At 44.3% G+C, this 21,997-nt stretch overlaps 1 protein-coding gene across 1 annotated transcript; it reads left to right on the plus strand.

Annotated features, from left to right (window-relative positions):
- The first annotated feature begins 322 nt into the window (after positions 1-322).
- DIPK2A (divergent protein kinase domain 2A) lies at positions 323-20,166 on the plus strand. Its single transcript, XM_004597756.2, has 3 exons — positions 323-1,132; positions 16,389-16,692; positions 19,389-20,166. Exons 1-3 carry the CDS (start codon positions 476-478, stop codon positions 19,718-19,720), a joined length of 1,293 nt encoding a protein of 430 aa, XP_004597813.1. The 5' UTR covers positions 323-475; the 3' UTR covers positions 19,721-20,166.
- The last annotated feature ends 1,831 nt before the right edge of the window (positions 20,167-21,997 follow it).

The following is a 21,997-nucleotide window of genomic DNA, read 5'->3' on the forward strand; positions in this document are numbered from 1 at the left end:
TTGTGAGGAGAACGGGGGTGGCCTTGCAGCTTTCTCTCTGCCGGACGCCCGCTCGCCCTCGCGCAGCTGGCGGGAACGCCCGGAGCCCGGAGAGCCGGCAGTGCGCGCGGCCCGGGGCGCGCGGCCGTCGGGGACTCGCGGCCCGCTCTCCCCTCCCTCCCGCTCGGCTATAACTTGGCTGGCGAAGAGGAGGAGGAGGAGGAGGAGGAGTTGCCGGCGGAGTCGGAGGGCGGGCCCTAGGAGGAGGGAGCTCCGGAGTTGTGGAGACTAGTGACGGGGACAAGTCGCAGCCCGCGCGCCGCTCGTGGCTCCCTCAGCTCGCTCGCTCGCGCTCTCCTCTCACGCACACACACACACACACACACACACCCCTACTCCGCCCCAACCCACCTCTCCGGCTCGCTCTCCGGCTCTCGGCGCGGCGGCGGGGGCACCCCGCGGGGTACCGTCGCCCTCCCGGGGGCGGCCGGGCGGGATGTGGCGCCTGGTGCCCCCGAAGCTCGGCCGCCTGTCCCGCTCGCTCAAGCTGGCGGCGCTGGGCAGCCTGTTGGTGCTGATGGTGCTGCACTCGCCGTCTCTGCTCGCCTCCTGGCAGCGCAACGAACTCACCGACCGGCGCTTCCTGCAGCTCAATAAGTGTCCGGCGTGCTTCGGCACGAGCTGGTGCCGCCGCTTCCTCAACGGGCAGGTGGTGTTCGAGGCGTGGGGCCGCCTGCGCCTGCTGGACTTCCTCAACGTGAAGAACGTCTACTTCGCTCAGTACGGCGAGCCCCGCGAGGGCGGCCGCCGCCGAGTGGTGCTCAAGCGCCTGGGCTCGCAGCGCGAGCTGGCGCAGCTCGACCAGAGCATCTGCAAGCGGGCCACCGGGCGGCCCCGCTGCGACCTGCTCCAGGCCATGCCCCGCACCGAGTTCGCGCGCCTCAACGGCGACGTGCGCCTGCTCACGCCCGAGGCGGTGGAGGGCTGGTCGGACTTGGTGCACTGCCCCTCGCAGCGCCTGCTCGACCGCCTGGTGCGCCGCTACGCCGAGACCAAGGACTCGGGCAGCTTCCTGCTGCGCAACCTCAAGGACTCGGAGCGCATGCAGCTGCTGCTCACCCTGGCCTTCAACCCCGAGCCGCTGGTGCTACAGGTAGGTGCGGGGAGTGGGGGGCGGACCGGGCCCAGGGAGTGTGGGGGGCGTCCTCCCGGACGAGGGGCTCAGCTCCTCGCTGCCACTTGGCACCCCGGCCGACCGGCGGGACCAGGCAGGCGGGCGTGGGAGAGTGGAGGGGGGGGATGCTAGTCGACTCCGCGGGCCCTAGTTGCAGTTAGGTGACCCCGCGGATGGAGAGTCAGTGTTGGCACCGAGACGCGGGCAACCTCTCGGGTTTGACTGCGGAGCCTTCAACGCCAGAGGGAGTGCGTCTCGCGGGCTTCCAAAATGTCTCTCCAGCGACTTTCCTTCCGCCCTGCTCGCTGGCTCCGGGCTCCTAGCCGCAGGGGTTCCCGCGCGCCCTGGGCGCCAGCTGGGAGCTCCCCTGCTCCCGGGGGTCCCAGCGCACGCCGGCTCTGCCCCACTGCCCCTCGGGGTCGGCCTCGCTTGGGCCCCAGCCTTTGTCTTGGCGTATCTGCCTGGCATTAGCGCGGACAGTTGATGCGGGGGAGGGGTGGTAGGGGTGCAAGGTGGAGGAGCTGAGGTCAGAGTGTGGCGCAGGAGTCCCGGAGAAGGTTAAAAGCCCCAGGAGCCACGCTTCGGGCGCAAAACAGGAGCGGGAGAGGCGGTGGTGGGTTTGGGGATGGGGGCGTGGAGATTCAAGGCTAAGAGGGCCGGTGGCGTTCTGACCCTGTGGTTTGCCCCAAACAGCCGAAATGTTAGGCCAGGGCAAGAAGCAGGCGGGAGGGTTCCCCTAAGGGCGGTGTTTACCCTCCTCTGGCTGGTGTTTGAAAATAAGTGAGGCGTCTAAGGGAGTAGCGTGGAGAGGTTTCACTGGAGCCTGGCAGAGGGAAAGGAAGGCGGAAACCCTTGCCGTAGTTACTGGTGTTTCTGCACACTCCTGTCCGGCTCCGGTGCGGGGTCCCGGCTCCCTCTTGGTAACTGCAGGGAAAGTTCCTCTGCGCGCTCCTCTGCCATACGGTTTCCTCCGGAGGGGGAGGAAATGACTTCAGTTTCACCACAAGTGATTTGGGTCTACTTCATGCCTTTTCTTCTCTGCCAAGAATGACACTGATGGCTGCGGGCGGCTGGACGGGGTGGTTTTTTGTTTTGTTTTGTTTTGTTTTGTTTTGTTTTGTTTTGTGTTCAATTGAAGTGCTGGCATAGAAAAGGTCAGTTTTAGTTGATATTGTTTTCTCTTCTCACACTCTCCACCCGTCATGCAAGCTAAAAGGAAGCACTTCACCAGTATTTTGCTCTGTGAATTTTAAGGTGTTGCTGTATGTAATGGGGGACTTTAAGGTGTAGATTGTATGTTGGGCACTACTGTAGGTGTTAAAAGTGGATGGGGGGTAAAAGTGGTGAAACTCAAAGAATTTTACTTGGTTCATTTGCTCTGTAACTTGGCAGTCTTCCAACAGAGTCTGTGCTTGGGATACACACTAGGATTTTTTTTTTTCCACTTTAAAAAAATAGAAGTTTTTTCTTCCTGGGTAAAGCGAAACTTGAGCGGCGCCACTTGCTGAAATAGACTGTCAGATGGCCCGGGACCCCCGAGTTAGCGATGGGGCTGGTGTAGTGGTACTGGAACACCTTGATCCGCTGTTGAAGAGTTTTACCAACTAGTTCTGAAAACTGATGTACTGGAAACAACTCCTATTTTTAACAGCCTCGTATATTCAGTTCTGTGTCCCTGCGAATATACTCCGAGTTTGAGAAGCGTCGACACTTAATTATACTAAAATAAATCTGCTTTGTTTTCAAAACCCTTACGAACTTTGTTCATTTGCACTTCGCTTTGTAGTTGGCCGTTCACTGTGCCCTGTGTATCCTGTTTTAGTAAACTCTCCCCCGAGGTTCTGTGTTCATCCTTAAGGAGAGAGTTTTTAAACACTGGGTGATTGGTTATCATTTCCCATTCAGTGACACCCTTTCAGAGTTGGCGGGTGGATAGGTTGTGGGGTAAGGGATGTCTGTGTGAGGAAGCGTACATCCCCAGTGTAGACGGCAGCCTTTTCAATGCAGACAGTGCAGGCACCGGGAGGGACACTGAGACGTACCCAAGTACAGTCCTTCCACTCTGTGTTATTTTTTCTAATGAACAAGTAAGACATTTTTAAACCAGAGCTGCTGCTTCTTCACAGAGCCACCTGATGTTTGGTGAACGCTCATGTGTTAAGTCTGAGCAGTGTGATTAAACGTCGGTGGGTAGTGTAAAACCACCGACACGAGACGGGTCTCAGTTCTGCTCCCAAGCACGCATGTGGCTCACTGAGTTAGGTCATAACGTTCATTACTTTTTGTAAAGCTAGGCAAACTACATATTGAGTGTTTAAACAGGTTCCGGTTACACAAGCTTGTTTGGCCTTTATGATAGTATTGAGAAATTGAGTCGAATGGAAAGGCTCATGTTTGGCTCTATTTACACACATGTATGTTTGCCTCATATGTTTGAAAAATGTGTGTAATGAAACATGTGTTACAGCTTAAAATGGAACTCATTTTTTTTTCCAGAAGAGGGAGCTACTTATTGAGTGTTTGGCCAGCTGACGACATGCTAGATTTTTTTTTTGTTAATTTGCCCAAAAATTACCCAGGGAAGAGAAATATATTGAACTTGGTTCATTAAGCTTGTTCATAGCAAAAGTTACAAAAGAGTTAAACATGCTTCAAAAATTAGCATATCCAGTCCGCTTTGCTTAGATTCTTCAACAGCTGAATAATCCATACGCCGCTAACCTCCTAATCTGACTGTAAGAAATAAGAAACAATTGACATTTCTGTTGTGGCTCGAAAGGAGGTAGGACGTTTCTCTAATGGCTAGAACGAAGTGACTGTGACAGACACACACTGTGTGCAAGGCAGTATGGATTTGCAGGACAGATTTCCTGTTACGAAATGATACAGGAACATGACCGAGTTGTTGGAGAAATAGTCTTAGTTGCTGATAGCTGTAGCCCCAAGGAAAGTTGCTCTGCCACAGAATTATCTTCTAAAACTATTTTACAAAAATCAGGCAGTAGGATAATGACAGCAGTGGCTTCTACTCTGATACCTTAGCCTCTTCACAAGTCATTTCACCAAGGTGTATATTTTATATGCCGAGTATGCCATCCTCCCATGCGGAAAGTCACCGAGAGGAACTCTGCTGTCTTCCTGGTAAACTGTATGTTGATGTTTGTACTGGCTTATTCTTGAATTCAGAGAGGCGAAGTGTGCACTGGCTTGGCAGCTAGTAGTGGTAATTTTGTCATTAATGTAATCATTAAGAGATGTTTTAAAAATTTTTTTTCCTTTTATTTGAAAAGCAGAGATGGGGACATCTTCCCTTGGGCAGACTGAAGCAGGGAGCTCTGTGGGTTTCTCAGCCATCACTGCTGTGCAGAGGCAGGAAGCAGACAGGAAGCCAGACTGGATGGGATTTGGGGCAGGCACTGGCAGTGTGGGAGACGGGAGGCCCTAGGAGTGGCTCAGCCGCTGCATGGCGAGTCGGCCACTCAGGGATACATTCTCAGAGAATTTTGAGTGAATGCTGTTGTTGTTTTAAGCATAATTTCTGCAGCCACATATGTGTTTTCAGAGCTCGTGGCTGGAAAATAGTTTGTGAAGCAAACACTGCTGTGGCTCCTTAGCTCATTTTGTTACTGTGAATGAATTGGCAAAGCTGCTGTCCGTGGGATCACCTTATTCCCTGTTGAATCAGGTGCTTTCCTGCTTCAGCTCTCACATCCTGCTCTCACATTCTGTTAAAGTTGCTTTCCCAGCTTGGCTTGAGCTAGCTGATGGTTTAGCCAAGCTCTTCTAGAAGGAGGTTGGAGAATGTTGGTCCAGGGGCCCTGCTACGATGGGATGCGGACGCCAAGGCAGATAATCCTTTTTGGATCCTGTCTTTCTCCCAGTTTTTACCACATGAAATACCATTTAATGAAAAGAAAAACCAAGGAGTTTGTTTAAAAGAAAAAACATGGAGTTAAGGTTATTAAACCATCCTGGTGGAGCAGTAGTTTCTAGAAGGGACGGTTCAGACTCTGTTTTGAAACGTTTTCATTCATCACCCGCTTTCGTCATCAGTTACTGCTTTAGTAACTACATTCCTAGATTTAGGCTTCAAAACACATTAACGTGGTTCTGCAGAGCGTTTGTCGCTCAACAGGTTTATAAGCTTTTGAGCTTTTTCTGTTTGATTATCTGAGATTTTATTGATAAACACTTGAATGTCTTTCATGTGGAAGAGTATTAAAATATTCCTGTGTTCCTCATGTGCAAAAGAAAAGAGGGAATATGAATTTTCTGGGTAGACCTAGAAACAGTCACCCTGAACAGAGCAGCCCTGGTGGGTCAGTTGTGCAAAATCCTTGGACATCTGATATCGTTTATGGGTTTATTCATGACTTTTGGCCATTTACAATTATGTCCTTGGTGTTTTTTTTCTAGTTTGAACTTTATTTCATGCTCTCATTGCATGGGTTAGCATGTGTGTCTCGCGCATGCTGAAGGAGAAAGCTTGTTTTCTGAGGAGAGGGTCTGTTTTATGGACCTGACAGTGCGGAGTTGTTGGTTTCCGGCTTGAGGTCTCTGGCCTTCTCCATCTGTTGCCAAGGTCCTGGTTGCGTCTTCACTGCCAACTTGCTCCACTTTACTCATTACCTGTGTATTCAATTTAAATGGCCCTACAGCATAAATCCTGTGTTTTTCCTACGGATATCATGAATTTCGTATTTAGTAAGTAGCATTACAATGAAGACTTAACATTCCTGACCTAAGCTGAGTGTAGTCACAGACTATGGAACTCTTTAGATTTCGTAATCATGATCCAGGTTATGGGTGATTGGTCAAAAATTATCTGTGAAGCATTTGAGAATGGAAAGACTCTGTTGGGCAAGGAGTAGCCTACAGTGCAAGAGATAGAAATATAAATGACTAATTGCAATCAGCACAGTGATGCGCTATTTTAAAGGAGTGTGTGTACTGTGCAACGACTGTGTAGTGTCTGAAAGTATCTTTATGGGTATCTTTATGTGGGGGAGAGGAATTTTTGGGGGTATTGAGCCCTGAACTGTGGGGAGCCAATAGCTAGAGTTCCGCGGACAAGTAGTGGAGGACAGTGTTGAAATAGCATCCTGTGTTACCCTGAAGGTGTGGAATGCATCGCTTAGATTGCTTAATGTTTTACGTCTTGAGTTTTTAATTGGTAAAATAGAGATAATACTTATGTAATGGGATTGCTTTAAAGATTAGAGGAGATAAGATTTTTCAAATGATATGTGTCAGGTGTCTCTAATTTTAAGGCCTTTTACAATATATTTCTTGGCAAATCAGCTTATTTTATTTTTAGAACACTGTGGTGGTTCACAGATTGTTTAGCACATTATGTTGATAACTGTCTTAGAAACGCACGCATTCTACCCTTGGCCAGATGTTTGAATGTCACCCTCACATATACACAAATCTATATTTTCAGACTATAGTTTTTTGAGAATAATAATTTAAAAGGGAGTTACAGATTGGGCCCCTATAAAATAAAATGAGTTTTTGGAAGGCAGCTGTGGGTAGAGATGCAGAAACTATTAGCCAAATGTTTTATTTTTTACCTGTAAATCTTTGTACTTTGATTATTGTATGATGATGAATGGTACACTAAAAAAACCTGCGAGGTTATGTCTGGATTCTACATCTGAATGGGTGTAATTCTTCATATTTGGGGTTTTAGCTGAAGTGAAGCGATCCGACAAGGACCGTATGGCTTGCTCAGTAGTTCCAGGACCTGGAGTAGTCCATGACCATCCCGGCCAGTAAGCACAGCCTTTACTTGGAGCATCATGCATGGGCAACAGGCAAAGAGGAGAGTAATTCCAGACTTTTTAGAAACTATGAAAAGAACAAGAAAGAGTTGGATTTGGGGGGCTGTAGGTATTTGGGGATGACGCTGACACTGGGACGCCTGCATTGCACTTTGGAATGCTTGGTTCACATCCTGTGTGCTCTGCTTTCCTAGCTTCCCTTTAGTAAACACCCTGGGAGCGGCAGTTGCTCGGTCGGTTCCCTGGGTGCCTGCCACCCGGGTGGGAGAGCTGCCTGAGTCCAAGCTTTGACCCTTGTGGGTATTTGGGAAGTGAACCAGTGGATGGAAGGTCTCTGTCCATCTGTTTGTCTTTCAAAGAAAAATGAAAATAGATTGAACTGAGTTTTAATCATTTCAGAAAAAAAAAAAATTTTTAGCTGACGTGTGAGTGAAATTCTGGTGGCCCATGTTGTGTTCAGGCAAGGTTTGTGGAACATCTCTGAGCCCCAGGAAGGAAAATGAGGAAGCATGGTTGACTACAGTACAGCAGCAGAGCTAGGCAGGAAACAGATCCTTGCAGCCTTGTAACATACTTAGGGAGCTACAGTTTGATGTGGAAGTGGTTTAACAGAACAACTAGAAGTGGTTTAACAGGACCTGGTTTTGTTTTTTTGCTTTCTAAGATTTGTCTATTTGCATTTGAAAGGCCTGTTTACAGAAAGGAGAAACAGCAAAAATCTTCCATGTACTGGGTCACTCCCCAGAAGCGCACAAAGGTTGGAGCTGAGCTGATCCTAAGCTAGGAGCCAGGAGCCTCTTCCGGGTCTCTGCATGAGTTCAGGATTCCAAGCACTCGGGCCATACTCCACTGCCTTCCCAGGTCACAACAGAAATCTAGACGGAAAGTGGAACAACCAAGACATGAACCGGGCCCATGTGGGATGGCAGCGCTTATGGGTGGAGGACTAGCCTGTGCAGTCACCGGGCTGGACCCAGAGGGGCTATTTTAGAAAAGTGGATTGTAAAGGACAAAAAAAGAATCATTTTTGTGCTGGTTTGTATGAGAGACTTAGGTTGTTTGGACTACGGTTTTACAGTATGTTTTGTTCTATATGCTTACTATTTTTGAATTTATTTTATTATTCTGGGGTTTCTTTCCCCTCCTTCTCTAAGTCCCCTCTCCCCCGAGTTCTATATACTTATAACCGCTAAGTTTTTTGTTTTCACTTTATTTGAAAGACAAAGAAACAAGACACAAATGGAGAGAGATCTCCTATATGCTGGTTCACTTCCAGATGCTTGTAACATCCAGAGAGGAGCCAGGAACTCATGCGGGTTTCCCATTTGGGTGGCAGGGACCCAGGCCACTGAGCCAGTACTCGCTGCCCCAACCGCCGTGTTAGCATTAGCAGGAAGCTGAATCCTAAGTGGAACAGGCAGGACTCCAGCAGAGCACTTAGATGTGGAATGTGGGTGTCACATGTGGTGTTGTGTCAACACCTCATCTCCTGGTTCCAGGCTTTAGGACAGCTGATGAGTTGACATGTGAGGCCGAGACAGCAAAGACTTCGTTCTTGTTCTGATCAACTACTGAGCATCCCTTTCTGAAAGTGCTGAGAAAACAGAGTAAGGAATGGTTTGGGGAGGGAAGGTCAAGAGTTTTGTGCTAGCAATAATAAAGTTGTATTAAGGCACTGGTAAAAACACTAATTTAGTGAAATCAGACACCAGACATTTCATGGGGGGGAGATACTGTGTTACCAGATGTTCTGCTGTTCTGTATTGATTTGGTTTGTGTTCTGAAGGAAGGAAGGATGTTAGTTCAGTTCGACTTGCCAGAATGTTGAATAAGATAGGCTGAAGAAGAAAGTAAGGTAGGGTTTTTGGTTATTGGGTCCAAAGGAAGTTTATAATACCTTTCATTTCTTTGAAATTTTGCTTTTATTGATAGAAAATATTTGAGTTTATTGTTTGTAGATGTCCAAGTTAGGATTGGGGATTACAGAGGGAGTTTTGGCTCAGAGGTTAAGACCCTGCTGCAGCTGCAGGTGTGTAGGGGTGAACCAGCATAGACCCTGCTGCTGCAGGTGTGTAGGGTTGAACCAGCATAGACCCTGCTGCTGCAGGTGTGTAGGGGTGAACCAGCATAGACCCTGCTGCTGCAGGTGTGTAGGGGTGAACCAGCATAGATCCTGTTGCAGCTGCAGGTGTGTGTGGGTGAACCAGGGCACAGGCCTCTCGCTGTCTTGTCTCTGTATACCTCCCCACCTTTCAAACAGAATGAAAATAAATTAGTCAAATATTTAGACTACCTTTGTTAAATATGAAACACTTCAACCAACCAAGCTTCTGCCAATAAACTAGTGCGGAAGCCTGACTCCCCTCCCAGCCCTGCAGCCAGTCCCCAGGCAGGCCCCGAGGAACCTGTTTGTATTGTTCCCCATTGCTCTGAGTGTGGAATTGTGGTTTGTGAAGTTAGGCGTGTCCTGCCTTAGCATGGCCTGGCCTGGCTGCGGTAGGCGTTCAGCAAGGGAACCAGCAGATGGAAGATCTCCACCCCCGGCTCTCTGCCTCTCAGATAACATGAAAATAATTGTCCTGATGGAGATCACAGTTACCAAATAAGAGAACAGGTGAGAAGAAATGGAGGTTAGACAGTTTGTGCGCATTTCAAACTTAGGGCTTTAAAGTAAGGAGTGGCAAGAACATGTTTAAAAATTATTTGAAAAGATTATTTCATGCCATAAACGGGACGTGCTTAAAATTGTCAGGCTTGCACAAAATCTGGAGTGGATTTTGGCCATTACTTTCAGTATAAATTAAGAAACCAAAGACTTTTAGAGAAATTTTAGCAAACATTGTGTGACCATTCAATCACTGTAGTAAGTTTACTCTGTCCCTCCCTCCAGACAGTTCACAAAACTGTGAACACATTAGTCCTGTCACCAGCACAGTTGACTAATCTCTGTGAACAGCTGTTATAACGTTGCTATAGTGGGATTTCATTCAAATGTGGTCTTTTAGAAATAGTGTTAAAACTTGAACCTTCAAGCATTTTCTATGCTTTGAATAATATTAAGTGTTCTCCAGTTTAAATTCTGCCTTTAATTTTTTTACAGAAATGCGAATTATGTAGGAAATCAGATGGCCAGATTTTAAACTCTGTGTTTTAATTAGTAGTAGGTTGAATTTTTTTTAAAACATTGATTCACTGTTATTGGGAAGGAAGATTTATAGAGAAGGAGAGACAAAGATCTTCCATCCATTGATTCACTCCCCAAGTGGCCAAAACAGCCGGAGCTGAGCTGATCCGTAGTCAGGATCCAGAAGCTTCTCCCGGCTCTCCGCTGTGGGTGCAGGGTGCCGAGGCTTTGGACCGTCCTCGACTGCTTTCCCAGGCCACAAGCAGGGAGCTGGATGGGAAGTGGAGCTGCCAGGACACGGACTGCCATCCGTATGGGATCCTGGAGCATGCTAGGTGAGGATTTAACCAGTAGGCTGTTGCACTGGCCCCAGTTGTATAAATGTATATGTGTATGTGTGTTAGTCTCAAAAATGCCCACAATGACCCGAGCTGGAGGGGATATAAGTCATCAATCCAGGCAGGAATTAAGTCGGGGAGGCTGTCACTGCTGCTTTCTAGAGTCTACGCTAGCTGGAGACTGGCATGGAACCCCAGGCGCTCTGATGGTGCACCACAGACGTCACAGCTACTTGGCCAAATGTCTGTCCCCAGCAGTAGAGTTTCTTGAAGTTGGTTGGTTTATACTAGGAATGACCTCCCTTCTAGACTAAAATATATATATATATAATTGTATTCATTTTATCGCTTTTGGCAAACGGGAAAGTCTTCTTTTACATTTAGTTGGGATGTTGTGGGGTTATCAGATATTGTGTAAATGTTCTGTACATGAAAGGAATTTTGATCTTTAAAATTTAATATACAACTATTACTTTTGCTTATGCAAGAGAAATAATAGAGCACAAATACTTTTGAAATTGAGTGTTTTCAGCTGTGTCATGTCATTCCCGGATTGTAAGGAAAGGAATCAATAAATCCCGAAGAGATTCCTCTGTATCTTTACTCAGACCTCATGTCTGCTTTGCATGGTGAGCTGTGGCATGGGAGCATCACCTGAGTTTACGAACCCGGCGGGATGATGGGTAGTGGTCAAAAGGTATTAATTAGTGTGATACCTTTAAAACTTGCTTTTGGGTAAGGAAGAATGTTATGTACCATAGGACACTAGTTGATTCCGGAATGTAAGATAATCCTGTAATTGGGTTTTGACTTGCTTTTTCATAGCATGTAGACCATGCTATAGGACCGTGTTGAAGAGTTGGTTTTATCGTGTCTCAGCCTATGTGTTCGTTGTATCTCCCTCTGTTCTCCATTATCTCAAAAATAAGCTAAGAAACTGTGTTTGTGTGAATGCAGATTGCCAAGTTTTTAATATTGTACTAAATTCACTTCGGGGGGCAACCATTTACACTGGTTAAGATGCCAGTTAACACACAGCCCATCTGGAAGTTAGCAGGTTTAGTACCTGGCTTTAGCTTCCTGCTAAAGGAGACCCTGCCAATGGAAGCAGAAGTAATGGCTTCATTCCACACCTTGGGAGACCAGAATAGATTCTCAAATTCTTTATCCCATCCTACCACTGGGGTATTTGCAGAGGGAAACAGCTGATGGTCATGATATGGGGTTCTCTTTGTCTTTCTACTGCTTTGCCTCTCAATAAGAACTTTTTAAAGTGAAGGCAGTGTGTGACTCTTTATGCCTCCATCCCCAGTATAATGCTACAGTCAGTCTCAATCTGAGGAGAGGTCACCTAAGCCCTTAACTAAGAGCATGTTAGATTGGTTTTTTTTTTTTTTTAAAAAAAGATTGATTTATTGTTATTGGAAAGGCAAATTTACAGAATGAAGGAGAGAGAGATCTTTTTCCACTGGTTCACTCCCCCCCACCCTCCTACCGAGTGGCAACAATGGCCAGAGCTGAGCTGATTCCAAAGCCAGGAGCCAGGAGCCTCTTCCAGGTCTCTCATGTGGGTGCAGGGTCCCAAGGCTTTGGGCCATCCTCAACTGCTTTCCCAGGCCACAGGAAAGAAGCTGAATGGGAAGTGGAGTAGCCAGGACACAAGCCAGCACCCACATGGAGTCCTGGCCCATTCGAGGTGAGGATTTAGCTACTGGGTCGTTGTGCTGGGCAGGTTGAGGATTTTATTAATCTTTTGCATCCATTTGACTCTTGCAGAAAGTACTGTAGGATAGTCTGTCTTTATCTTTCATTATCTGTGTGACTTTAGGAAAATTGCTTAACACTGAATTGTATTCAGAAGTCAGGCACCCTCAAAAAATGAAATTCTTTTGATTTTCTGTATCTTCTTTTGATTACATAAAATGCACTAGTGTTGATACTGATTTTCATTCTGAAAGGTAACAGGTTATTTCAGCATTTGGAGTTTGCTTTGGGGCACATGCTTGCAATAATTGGAAAGGAAGTGAAAGGGCTATTATGTTTATGTGTGTGCATGTTATAAAGTTTTAAGTTTGTTTTTAATGCTTGAGGGTGCTGTATACACTTCTCCTGACCTTGGATCCTTGTAGAGCGCTAACTGATATAACCCATTATGAATCAGACATTTCTTGAGGGCAGTGAAAATGCTTTTCTAATTTTGTGGTTCTTAGTTACATTTGGAAAATGTTTGTAAGTTGTAGGTTCGTTTTAGTAGATTTTAAGAAAATAAGCATCTTGGCTCAGCATGGTGGCCTAGTAACTAGTCCTTGCCTTGCACACGCTAGGATCCCATATGGGCACTAATATGGTTCTACTCCCATTGGTCCTGCTTCCCATCCAGCTCCCTGCTGGTGGCCTAGGAAAGCAGTCGAGGACGGCCCATTGGGACCCTGCACCCACACGGGAGAGCCACAAGAGCCTCCTGGCTCCTGCCTTTGGATCAACTCAGCTCAGCTCCGGCTGTTTTGGCCACTTGGGGAGTGAATTGTCGGATAGAAGATCTTCCTCTCTGTCTCTCCTCCTCTCTGTGTATCTTGACTTTCCAATAAAAATAAATCTTAAAAAAAAAAAAAAAAAAAGAGGCATCGCTTGATGAAAGCCTGAACTTTATGTAACAGATTTAAACAGTAAATGTAAGACTATTTTTGTTAAGCAGTTCAATGTAATGTATTTTTTCTTTATTAAATTCTTTATTTTTAAATAATTAGTTATTTTTATTTGAAAGAGTTACAGACAAAGAGATCTTTCATCCTCTCCTTTACTCCCCAGTTAGCCATCACAGCCAGAACTGGGCTGATCTGCAGCCAAGAGCTAGGGACTTCTCGACTCCAGTGTGGGTTCAGGGGCCCGGACAGTGGGCCGTGTGTCATTACTTTACCAAATGTGCTAACTGAGCGCTAGATTGGACGTGGAGCAGCCAGGACTAGAGCCGACGCCCCGTGTGGGACGTCAGCATTCCATGTCATGTCAGAGCACCAACCCCAGTACCGTTTTTTTACATTTGATCCTTGGAATTCCCAGATGAATGTATATTCCAAATATTATTGCACTTTTACTGATGAAGAAACCAAGGCTGAAAGCATTGCAACGAGGAGGGTGTAGAAGAGGGGGACCTCAAAACCCATTTTGTCCTGTCAGGGCCATCCACCTAGGTGCTGTGTTACAACACCCTTTAAAATAGACGTCTTATGAGATACTATATACTACAAAGGATATAGGAGTTTTTTGAATTGAAATCTTTAATGTTGATTAGATGCACTGTGTGCCATTTTCATTTTTTCTTACAATAGATGATGGGGTTAGTGGGTTTGGGTTTGCATTTGTGCTATTATGTCTTCTTTGGGTGTTAATCAACTTAATTTGAAAAAGAACAATAAAGTAAACATAGTTTTTAGCTGTTTAGGATCTTCTCATAATGTTAATATTTACTTCTGAAAGCCTTACATTTTGAACTATGACGTACTTTGAAACCTGATTCAAAACGGGAAACACGAAGCGTAATGCCTCTAGTCCGGTTAGAGTTAATACTGTCCTAAGCTTAAAGCCTCCTGGTTTCAGCTGAAAAGTGTTTGTACATCGTTCCAGTTTGCAGTTACTCAGTAAGGTACACAGACTTTAGTTTATACAACTGTATGTGCTTGGTCTAGGCAATTTGAAAATATGACTTTCAGATTTTGTTTTAAATAATATGTGAGGTTTAGCAGCACACTTCTTATCCTACCTACTATGTTGTGTGCACTTTTGCAGTTTGGTAATGAGGAGGAATGTTCCTGCTTTATAAACATATCCAAGCCGTTTCTCCAGCTCTGCCTGACCGTGACAGTTTGGTTATATGCCAGAATTGCTTTAAGAGCAAATTACAAATATTTTGGCTTCCCTTGAGCATTTCTTGTGTGCCACAGGATGTTCAATAGAATTCCATTCTCATTAATGAAGTCTGACTATTTTGATTGTGCATTGAAGAGTTCTTATTATGAATGAATGATCTAGATTCATTTATTAAACTTCTTCCGAAAGATTAGGTAGCAAACTAAATGAAAGAACTTTAGTGCTCGTCTTAAAATGAGGCATAGCAGGATTTCTGTTCACATTGTCAGAAACCACAGTATGAACATAAAGTTGCTCAATGTGACATTTGTTCATATATTTTACCCTCATCTATGAGGGACTGGGGTAATGAAGTGTAGACTTGACAGTCGGCTGCCAGTTGGAAAAGTTCCAGAAACAAGAAGGCATTTGTACATGTGCAGATGTCGGCAGCGTTCCCTCTTCTGTTGTCAAAGACCGTTTTATTTCCACAAAGAAATGTTTGTGTCTGTTCACCAATATGGCAAGTGACTAATCCACCAAGAGTAGAGGCGGCTTCTTTCCCTTAGCGTTTTTCATGGCAAAATTATGTAATCCCACATGTTTGGTTTTAGTGTTTTCATTTTTTATGTGTATGAAGGGCTCATTACCTGAATACTTTTGGGAAAACGTTAAGTCTTTTCTGGTAATATATCACACATTTCAAGAGTAAGAAATTTGATGTTGGATGGAAAAGTTGAAAATAGTGTGTCAGTTAATAGTTCTTGTCATGGGTGTCGGACCAGAGCGTTCTCAGCTGTGAGATTAAAAATTAAGGACTTAGTGTAATTCCTAAAGAATCACATGTTCTCCCTTGACTGAAATAGCATCAGTTAATTTACTGTGTTTAGAGATCCAAGGTGTCTGAATTGTTTTATTCATATAATTACTGTTTTATTACAAAATGGCAGATAAGTGAAAAATGTTCTGCACATCAGTACAGTGGTGCATTGAAGTTGACGGGGAGCAAAAATGCAAACAGTAAATTCAGTTTTAGAAATTTACCTTTAGTTTTAAAGGTAATGACAATTTTCATATTTGCCTATTAATGTGGGCTTATTCCTTTATTTCTTTATTTATTTTTACATTTCTTTATTGGAGAGGCAAAAGGGTAAGGTGCAGAGAGAAAAGAGAGTTCCTTTGCCTGCTAGGTCATTCCTCAAATTGGCAGATGAGCCAGGACTGGGCCAGGCTGTAGCCAGTCTTCTGTATGTTGCAGGGGCCCAAATTCTTGGACCGTCTTTCACTGCTTTCCTAGGCTCATTAACAAGTCCCTACGTTGGAAATACAATCAGGCTTCCAATAGGAGGCCATGTGGGATGCTGGCATCCCAACAGTGGCTTAACTCACCTTGCCTACTGTCCCTGTGAGTTGCACATTTTAGTGATAACAAGAATTGAGATAAAACCTATCATCTTAACCAAAAACTTTGTTTCTAGTCATAGGATATTTTCATTTTGATGTAATATAATTTTTCTAGTCATTATAAAAATTAGTGAGACAAAGTTGAATGAAATAAGTAATTGTGAAGTTGAGCCAAGATGAATGGAGCAGAGTAGCAGGGAAAGAGCAAAACCAACCCAGGACCAGAGTTTATTGGTTTGTTCCTTTCCCAGCCTTTATATTCTACCTGTGGTATACCTTCGCTGGCTTCTTGACTGAGTAAGGCTCTTACTAAATGCTGGCTAGGACCAGTGCCAGGCTGACCAGGCTTGTAATGGTTCTGTCTGCTCTTCTCAAGGAAAAGCCCATAGCTATACAGATGCTGTTCGGTCCATTGTTTCTGCAGCCGTGCCTGGTAAGTAAGTGCCAGTGGTTGTCAGAAAAGCATCCTTCTTGTATTAATCAGTTCGGCTTTGAGATCTTGATAAGCAGAACTTGCCAAATCCTGTTGTATTAGCTTTAAAATGTAAAGTTCTTCATTTATATTTTTTCAGGTTCTTAATAATGGTATGCATTAGAAAAGAAATGAAGTTTATCTAGAATTATCTGTTGAATATAATGGGAAAGTTCTCATTCTGGTAGCAGTTTCTGTTGAAAGGATCTGGGGCCAGACCTGGGCTATTTGAATACGAGTCTCTTATATAAAGATAATTCTCTTTTAGAGTTTTCCATCTGATGAAGGTTGGCCGTTTGCGAAGTACCTTGGAGCTTGCGGAAGAATGGTGGCTGTGAATTATGTTGGAGAAGAATTGTGGAGTTACTTTAATGCACCATGGGAAAAAAGAGTTGATCTTGCTTGGCAGTTAATGGAAATAGCAGAGCAGCTCACAAACAATGACTTTGAATTTGCACTCTACCTCCTGGACGTCAGCTTTGACAATTTTGCAGTTGGTCCTAGAGACGGGAAGGTCATCATTGTGGATGCTGAAAATGTTTTGGTTGCGGACAAAAGGTTAATTAGACAAAGTAAGTATGCGCCTTTTGGAATATTTTTATGCGTGGTCTTTGCAATCTCCTTCTTAGATGGCATAGTTGCTTATTTCTTTGTATCATGCGACTACTATCAGCGAGCTATTCATATTCACATTTAGCAAAATGTCCTTAGTTCCAATGGACAGAGGGACCGTGTATATACACATTTTTGGCATTGTGGGTGTTGTGTTCTGTGCTTCAGGCATCTCACGCGGAGGTCACATTGTATTCCAGGCTACCACAGCCACGGCCCTGCTTCCATGGCGACGCTAGTTGGCTGTGAGTCTCTCACAGCCGTGTTGTGTTGTGTTTCATGTTCTGTGGGTTCTGTGCTGGTTTTGTTTGGAACTGTTTGCATCATTCCTTGCCCTGCAGCTTCGAATTTGGTCTGATTATTACATCTTAACCCAAAACTTCGCTATTCCCTTGTGAATTCTTCACAGGCTAGGTGCGTAAAGTCTGAAATGTTTTGAAAATCTCAGTGTCTCTGCAGAAAAGGAAGGGAAAGGTAGTGCTCCGTGGTGAGGTTTTACATTTAGAATCTCACTCTTTTTAAACCAACTTAAGGCCTGTAAGGATCTCCTGAGGAATGGATATTGCAGGTTAGTAGCCCTCGGCGGACACCTTGAGAGGTCCACAGCGCGTTAGATTGTTCACGTGATCTCAGCATCCTCCTGGTGAGAAGTTAGGCTCTTTTCTTGCTGTACACACCAAACCACTTTCTGGTTATTTCTTGTGGTGTGTATCCTCCACAGGGAGTGACTGCCCTGACGTGGGTCCCCTTCCTCACCTGTTCTCCCTGCCTCTGTGGATGGCAACAGCATTTTACATTGTGGTTTTGTTTTAAAGTGTGCAGTGTGTTTTGAATCTATTCAGAGAGCTGTATAATTGGACGGTGCTTAAATTTCATTCCAGCATTGTGTTTTGTTTTTATAATTCAGGCAGATGTTCCTGGAAGAAGTGTTATCATTTTATGTCAGCTAATTTGTGACTTGGGGAAGAAAAAGCCAGCCATTTAGTGACTGTGTTTGTAGATCTTGCACAGACAGGGACCACTGTCCCAGAGCTGCTGCCTCTGGCCAGTTCAGGACCCTCTTGATGGCCACTTGGCCAAAGGCCCTGTCTATACATTTTCTTGGCTTGCTTTCCACTCTCTAGCAAAGGAGCTTTGAGCTTTTCCTGACAAGGAAATCGAGATTTTGCTGTGGCCAAGCTTTCTGTCCTTCGCTTTACCATGTGTACTTGTTAAAATAACATACATCATCTCCTTATCAGACTGGAGATCCTTCGTTCTCCAAGTTCTCACCTAACTTAATATCCAGTTCGTCTTACTTTCTCATAATCAAGCACGTGTAAGAAACGCATTGCTGCATCTCCTTGGTTTTCCTCTGGTTTAGGCAGAATGCTCATTTGCCTGTCCTTGCAGCCTGAGCCTGCCTTCATTCCTCAACTCTTCAACCCTCAGTTAGATGTCTGCCTTGCTGTTAGCAACCGTGTGATCGGCAAACCTCTGAAGTTACTCCGGTTATTAGTGACTTCCTGAAATTGTTTTACCCTTTAGCTTCTTTCTATACTGGAATGGTAACTTAAAAAAAAAAAAAAAAGAAACAACTAATGTGATTTTTGAAAAGGGTGCATTGATTCTAAAGGCGAAATCAGAGATACCTGTCACTTGCTCAGTGTGTTTAATCACGTCTCACTGTTCTTTGGGTAAAATCTAGACGCTTGTCCAGGAGTGGCTTCGTCTTTCTCTGCTTCAGTGGAATGCCCCTTTGTCCGCTGCCTGGGCACTTCTGCAGGGAGCTTCCCTACTTCTGGTCTTTCCCTTAGGTACTTTCCTCTCTGCTTAGAATGCCCCCTTCGTCTCCCGTCTGCAGTTTGCTGTGTATCTTGCAAGCCTTGACATCATCTAGCACTTGTAAGCTGATTGGTTGTAGGTGTGTGTGGTCTGCCTCTGAACTCAAAGTCATATGGATCAAGTTTAGTTCTTCTAGAATGCATGCCATACTCATCCAAACACATTGTAGCTTTTTTTTTTTTATTTAAAGTATTTACACTTTGTTAAAACCGTCAACTTGACGCATACGATCACTTTTTATCTCCAATGTTTCCCGATTTCAACCTGGAGTTTCTTTGCTGGGCCCCTTCTTCTGTCATCATCTTTAAGTTGTAGTCTTCAAGCTAGGATTGTCTTTCTGTAAAATCATGATCCGAATCACACAAAGGAGAGCCTTTTTCTCTGGCTGTGTCAGATCCTGTTCTGCAGGTACCTGTCTCCCACGCTCACCACCGTGAACTTCGCATTCTCTGGAGGTCAGCCTTGGTGTGTACTCTTCTGCAGGCTTAGGCTTCCATTGCTGCGGCTGCTTTTCAGACTTCTGTTTTGATACCTACATCACATTTAGCTCTTTTCTGCAGCCCTGGGTAGAAGTTCTGTTTTCTTCTCTGCTCTTGGACTTGTGCATACACCTGGGTAGGGTAGAAATTCGATCTTCTGAACCTGGTCTGGTCCATCTGTCTGGTATCTGTGGGCTTCCAGCAGTGTTTGTGTGAATTGATGCTCTTAACTATGTAACACTGTAATATACCTTCATCACATAGGCTACACTGTGAATTAAATGAATTGGGGCACTTTGAGAACTCTCTTTTAAAACATATTTCTCTTCTTTCTGCTTTTCCCTCTTTCACAGATAAACCTGAAAATTGGGATGTGTGGTATGAAAGCAAATTTGATGACTGTGATAAAGAAGCTTGTCTCTCGTTTTCAAAAGAAATCCTCTGTGCTCGCGCCACTGTGGACCACAATTACTATGCTGTCTGTCAGAACCTGCTGTCCAGACATGCCACCTGGCGTGGCACTTCTGGAGGGCTCCTTCATGACCCACCAAGCGAAATTGCCAAAGATGGCCGGCTCGAGGCCTTGCTGGATGAGTGTGCCAACCCAAAGAAGCGCTACGGCCGATTCCAGGCTGCGAAGGAACTGCGTGAATATTTAGCACAACTGAGTAACAACGTGAGGTAGTCCATGGCGAACCCCCGTTTCTCCATTTACGTAGCACTGGCTAAAACTAAACCACCAAAAACTGGAAACACAGGATTTGGAAGTGTTACATCCAGAGGGTCATAGACTTGCACTGATTTCACGTTCACATCCATCACAGCGAGACGTTACTGTTCTTCAGCAATCCTATGATGCTTTTGCAAATAAGTGTGTTCTACTTCGGAGACTTGAGGTATCGTGGACTGCTTTGCCTGCCCTGTCCCCTAACGCCCGAATGGAGTAATGAGTCTTGTGATGCTATTGGCAATGAGTCTGATAGTTAAATTGGCTTGTGTATCAAAGGGTACTTGGTACTTAGTTCGCGTTACTATCATGATTTTGTGAATCTCTTGCATTTACTCTGAATAGCAAGTTGGATCGGCCTGTTTTATAGGCCACCTTTTCCTTCTGCCGTGTAGGCTTTTATTTTGTTTCTCCTGTCTTTGTTTTTAATCAGACTTTGTAACATTCAGGTCACTGTAGTTTGTTTATTTGAATTTTAGCTTGTTTTCCTTCGGCTCTAAGCGGTACCTACTTACTGTTAGGGCAGGTTTCCCAGGTTTACTGTTTTTTTCAGAAAGATGAACATTTTCTCATGTAAATAATTTTTTTTCACACTTTCCGTAGTTTTCACTGTCGCATGATTTCATTTCAAGTTGTTTAACAGTGACATCGCTCTCTGCCAATAATTCTTACTGTACACTGAACCTGGTGTTAGGCATTATGTTGCAAAATGTCATTTTGTCCTTTACTATAAAGGCTTTCAGAAGACTATACTAGCAGTCTGCACCTGGATGTTAATTTGGGTCCAGAAAAAGAACTGTAACTCACTGTTTTTAAAATGCTAACTAGTCCAAGATAGTAATGCATATGCCAAAGAATATTAGACTTTGTCCCGTCTTTAGAAGTTTAAATAGAATTGGCCAGCCACGTATTGTTACTATCCTACTTGCAATATTTTAGCTCTAACATTATTAAATACAAAAATCTCCCTGGTTATTCCTTAATGTTGAAAGTACTGCTTTCAGTAATTCGTAATACAAATATGCTGCTTTCCATTCATTGGTAATTTCACAAAATTTACCTGGTAGCCATTATTGAAGTCTAATCAGACATCCTAACTTTTTATTTATTGATAGACTGATAACTTTTAGTGGGAAGCAGACAATGGAGCTAGTCTGCTTACCTTGGTCTTCATCCAGTTGTTGAACACCAAACATCAAATTTAAGTATGTGGATAAAAAGGAACAAATGTATTAAATTTGTGACCCATTTAAAAATGCTATGGCATATAAATTGTTACTAACAAAGGTAATTTTTTTTTCCTGCTTGAAGTTATTTTGTTTAGAACACAGTTTGGTGTAGTGTGCAGTAGTTACTTCTAGACTGACCTTATTCTATCTGAATCATAAAGTGATTGAAGTACGCATAGCCAAAGCCAAGGTTTTGTTCTTCATTCATTCAGCAACTATTTATTGAGCGTTAGCTCTGTGCCAGGCACATGACTAGCTGCTACACACTGTCTGGACGCGGCACACGGCTAAGGCCCCCTTACGATGATGTCAGATACCTTAAGGCAGGTGTGCTTTGCCCCAGTGGAACTAGCATCAGGACGAGGCTTCACTTTATCTTACTGTTGCGGTGAGAACTCTACTTCGACACTGGATGGCTACTAGAAGAGGATGAAAGCCTAGCAGAAGTAATCCCACCTTCAGAACTGGAAGAATAAGAGCTCTCCTTTAGAAAACATGGCTTTCTGTTAATTTTATACATGATTGAATTGCTTAGCTTTCAAGAAACCATTGTAAGTGCTGGAAGTTTTACTGAGGTGAATTTGTACAACTGTGGAAAATTTTTGAGGAGAATAGGTAAAATTGCCGGTAGGACATTTCACCTCTTAATCAAAACTTCACACAAAACCCACACTTGCCAAATGGAGCACCTTTAATATTTGAGAAGTATTCATTTAGAAGCCTTAGCGTACCAGCACAGTGTGCGGTTTAGCAAACTCTTATCTTACTTTTTGGAAGAGCGATTGTGATTACAGAATAGGAAGGAAGAAAGAAAACAATGCCAGCAGTGATTGCTACGTAAGGTAGTTTGTTTTATAACTACCATTCCCCCCCAGGAGATTATGTGGAATTTCTTTATCTTTGGAAAAGGTTGAGAAGATAGTAAAAGAATTAGGAATTGAAAATTACAGGGAAAAATGTATGTGAAAAGCAATAAATATTTTGTTCACTTTGCTATCAAGATGTT

The sequence above is a fragment of the Ochotona princeps genome, chromosome 3, assembly GCF_030435755.1.
Source record: "Ochotona princeps isolate mOchPri1 chromosome 3, mOchPri1.hap1, whole genome shotgun sequence".
Taxonomy (NCBI): Eukaryota; Metazoa; Chordata; class Mammalia; order Lagomorpha; family Ochotonidae; genus Ochotona; species Ochotona princeps.

Excerpts from the sequence above, each read along its gene's own strand:
- DIPK2A (XM_004597756.2), top strand. The coding sequence starts at position 476 with ATGTGGCGCCTGGTGCCCCCGAAGCTCGGCCGCCTGTCCCGCTCGCTC. Across the intron at positions 1,133-16,388 it reads CCGAGCCGCTGGTGCTACAG|AGTTTTCCATCTGATGAAGG; the intron begins GTAGGTGCGGGG and ends ATTCTCTTTTAG. Across the intron at positions 16,693-19,388 it reads CAAAAGGTTAATTAGACAAA|ATAAACCTGAAAATTGGGAT; the intron begins GTAAGTATGCGC and ends CCTCTTTCACAG.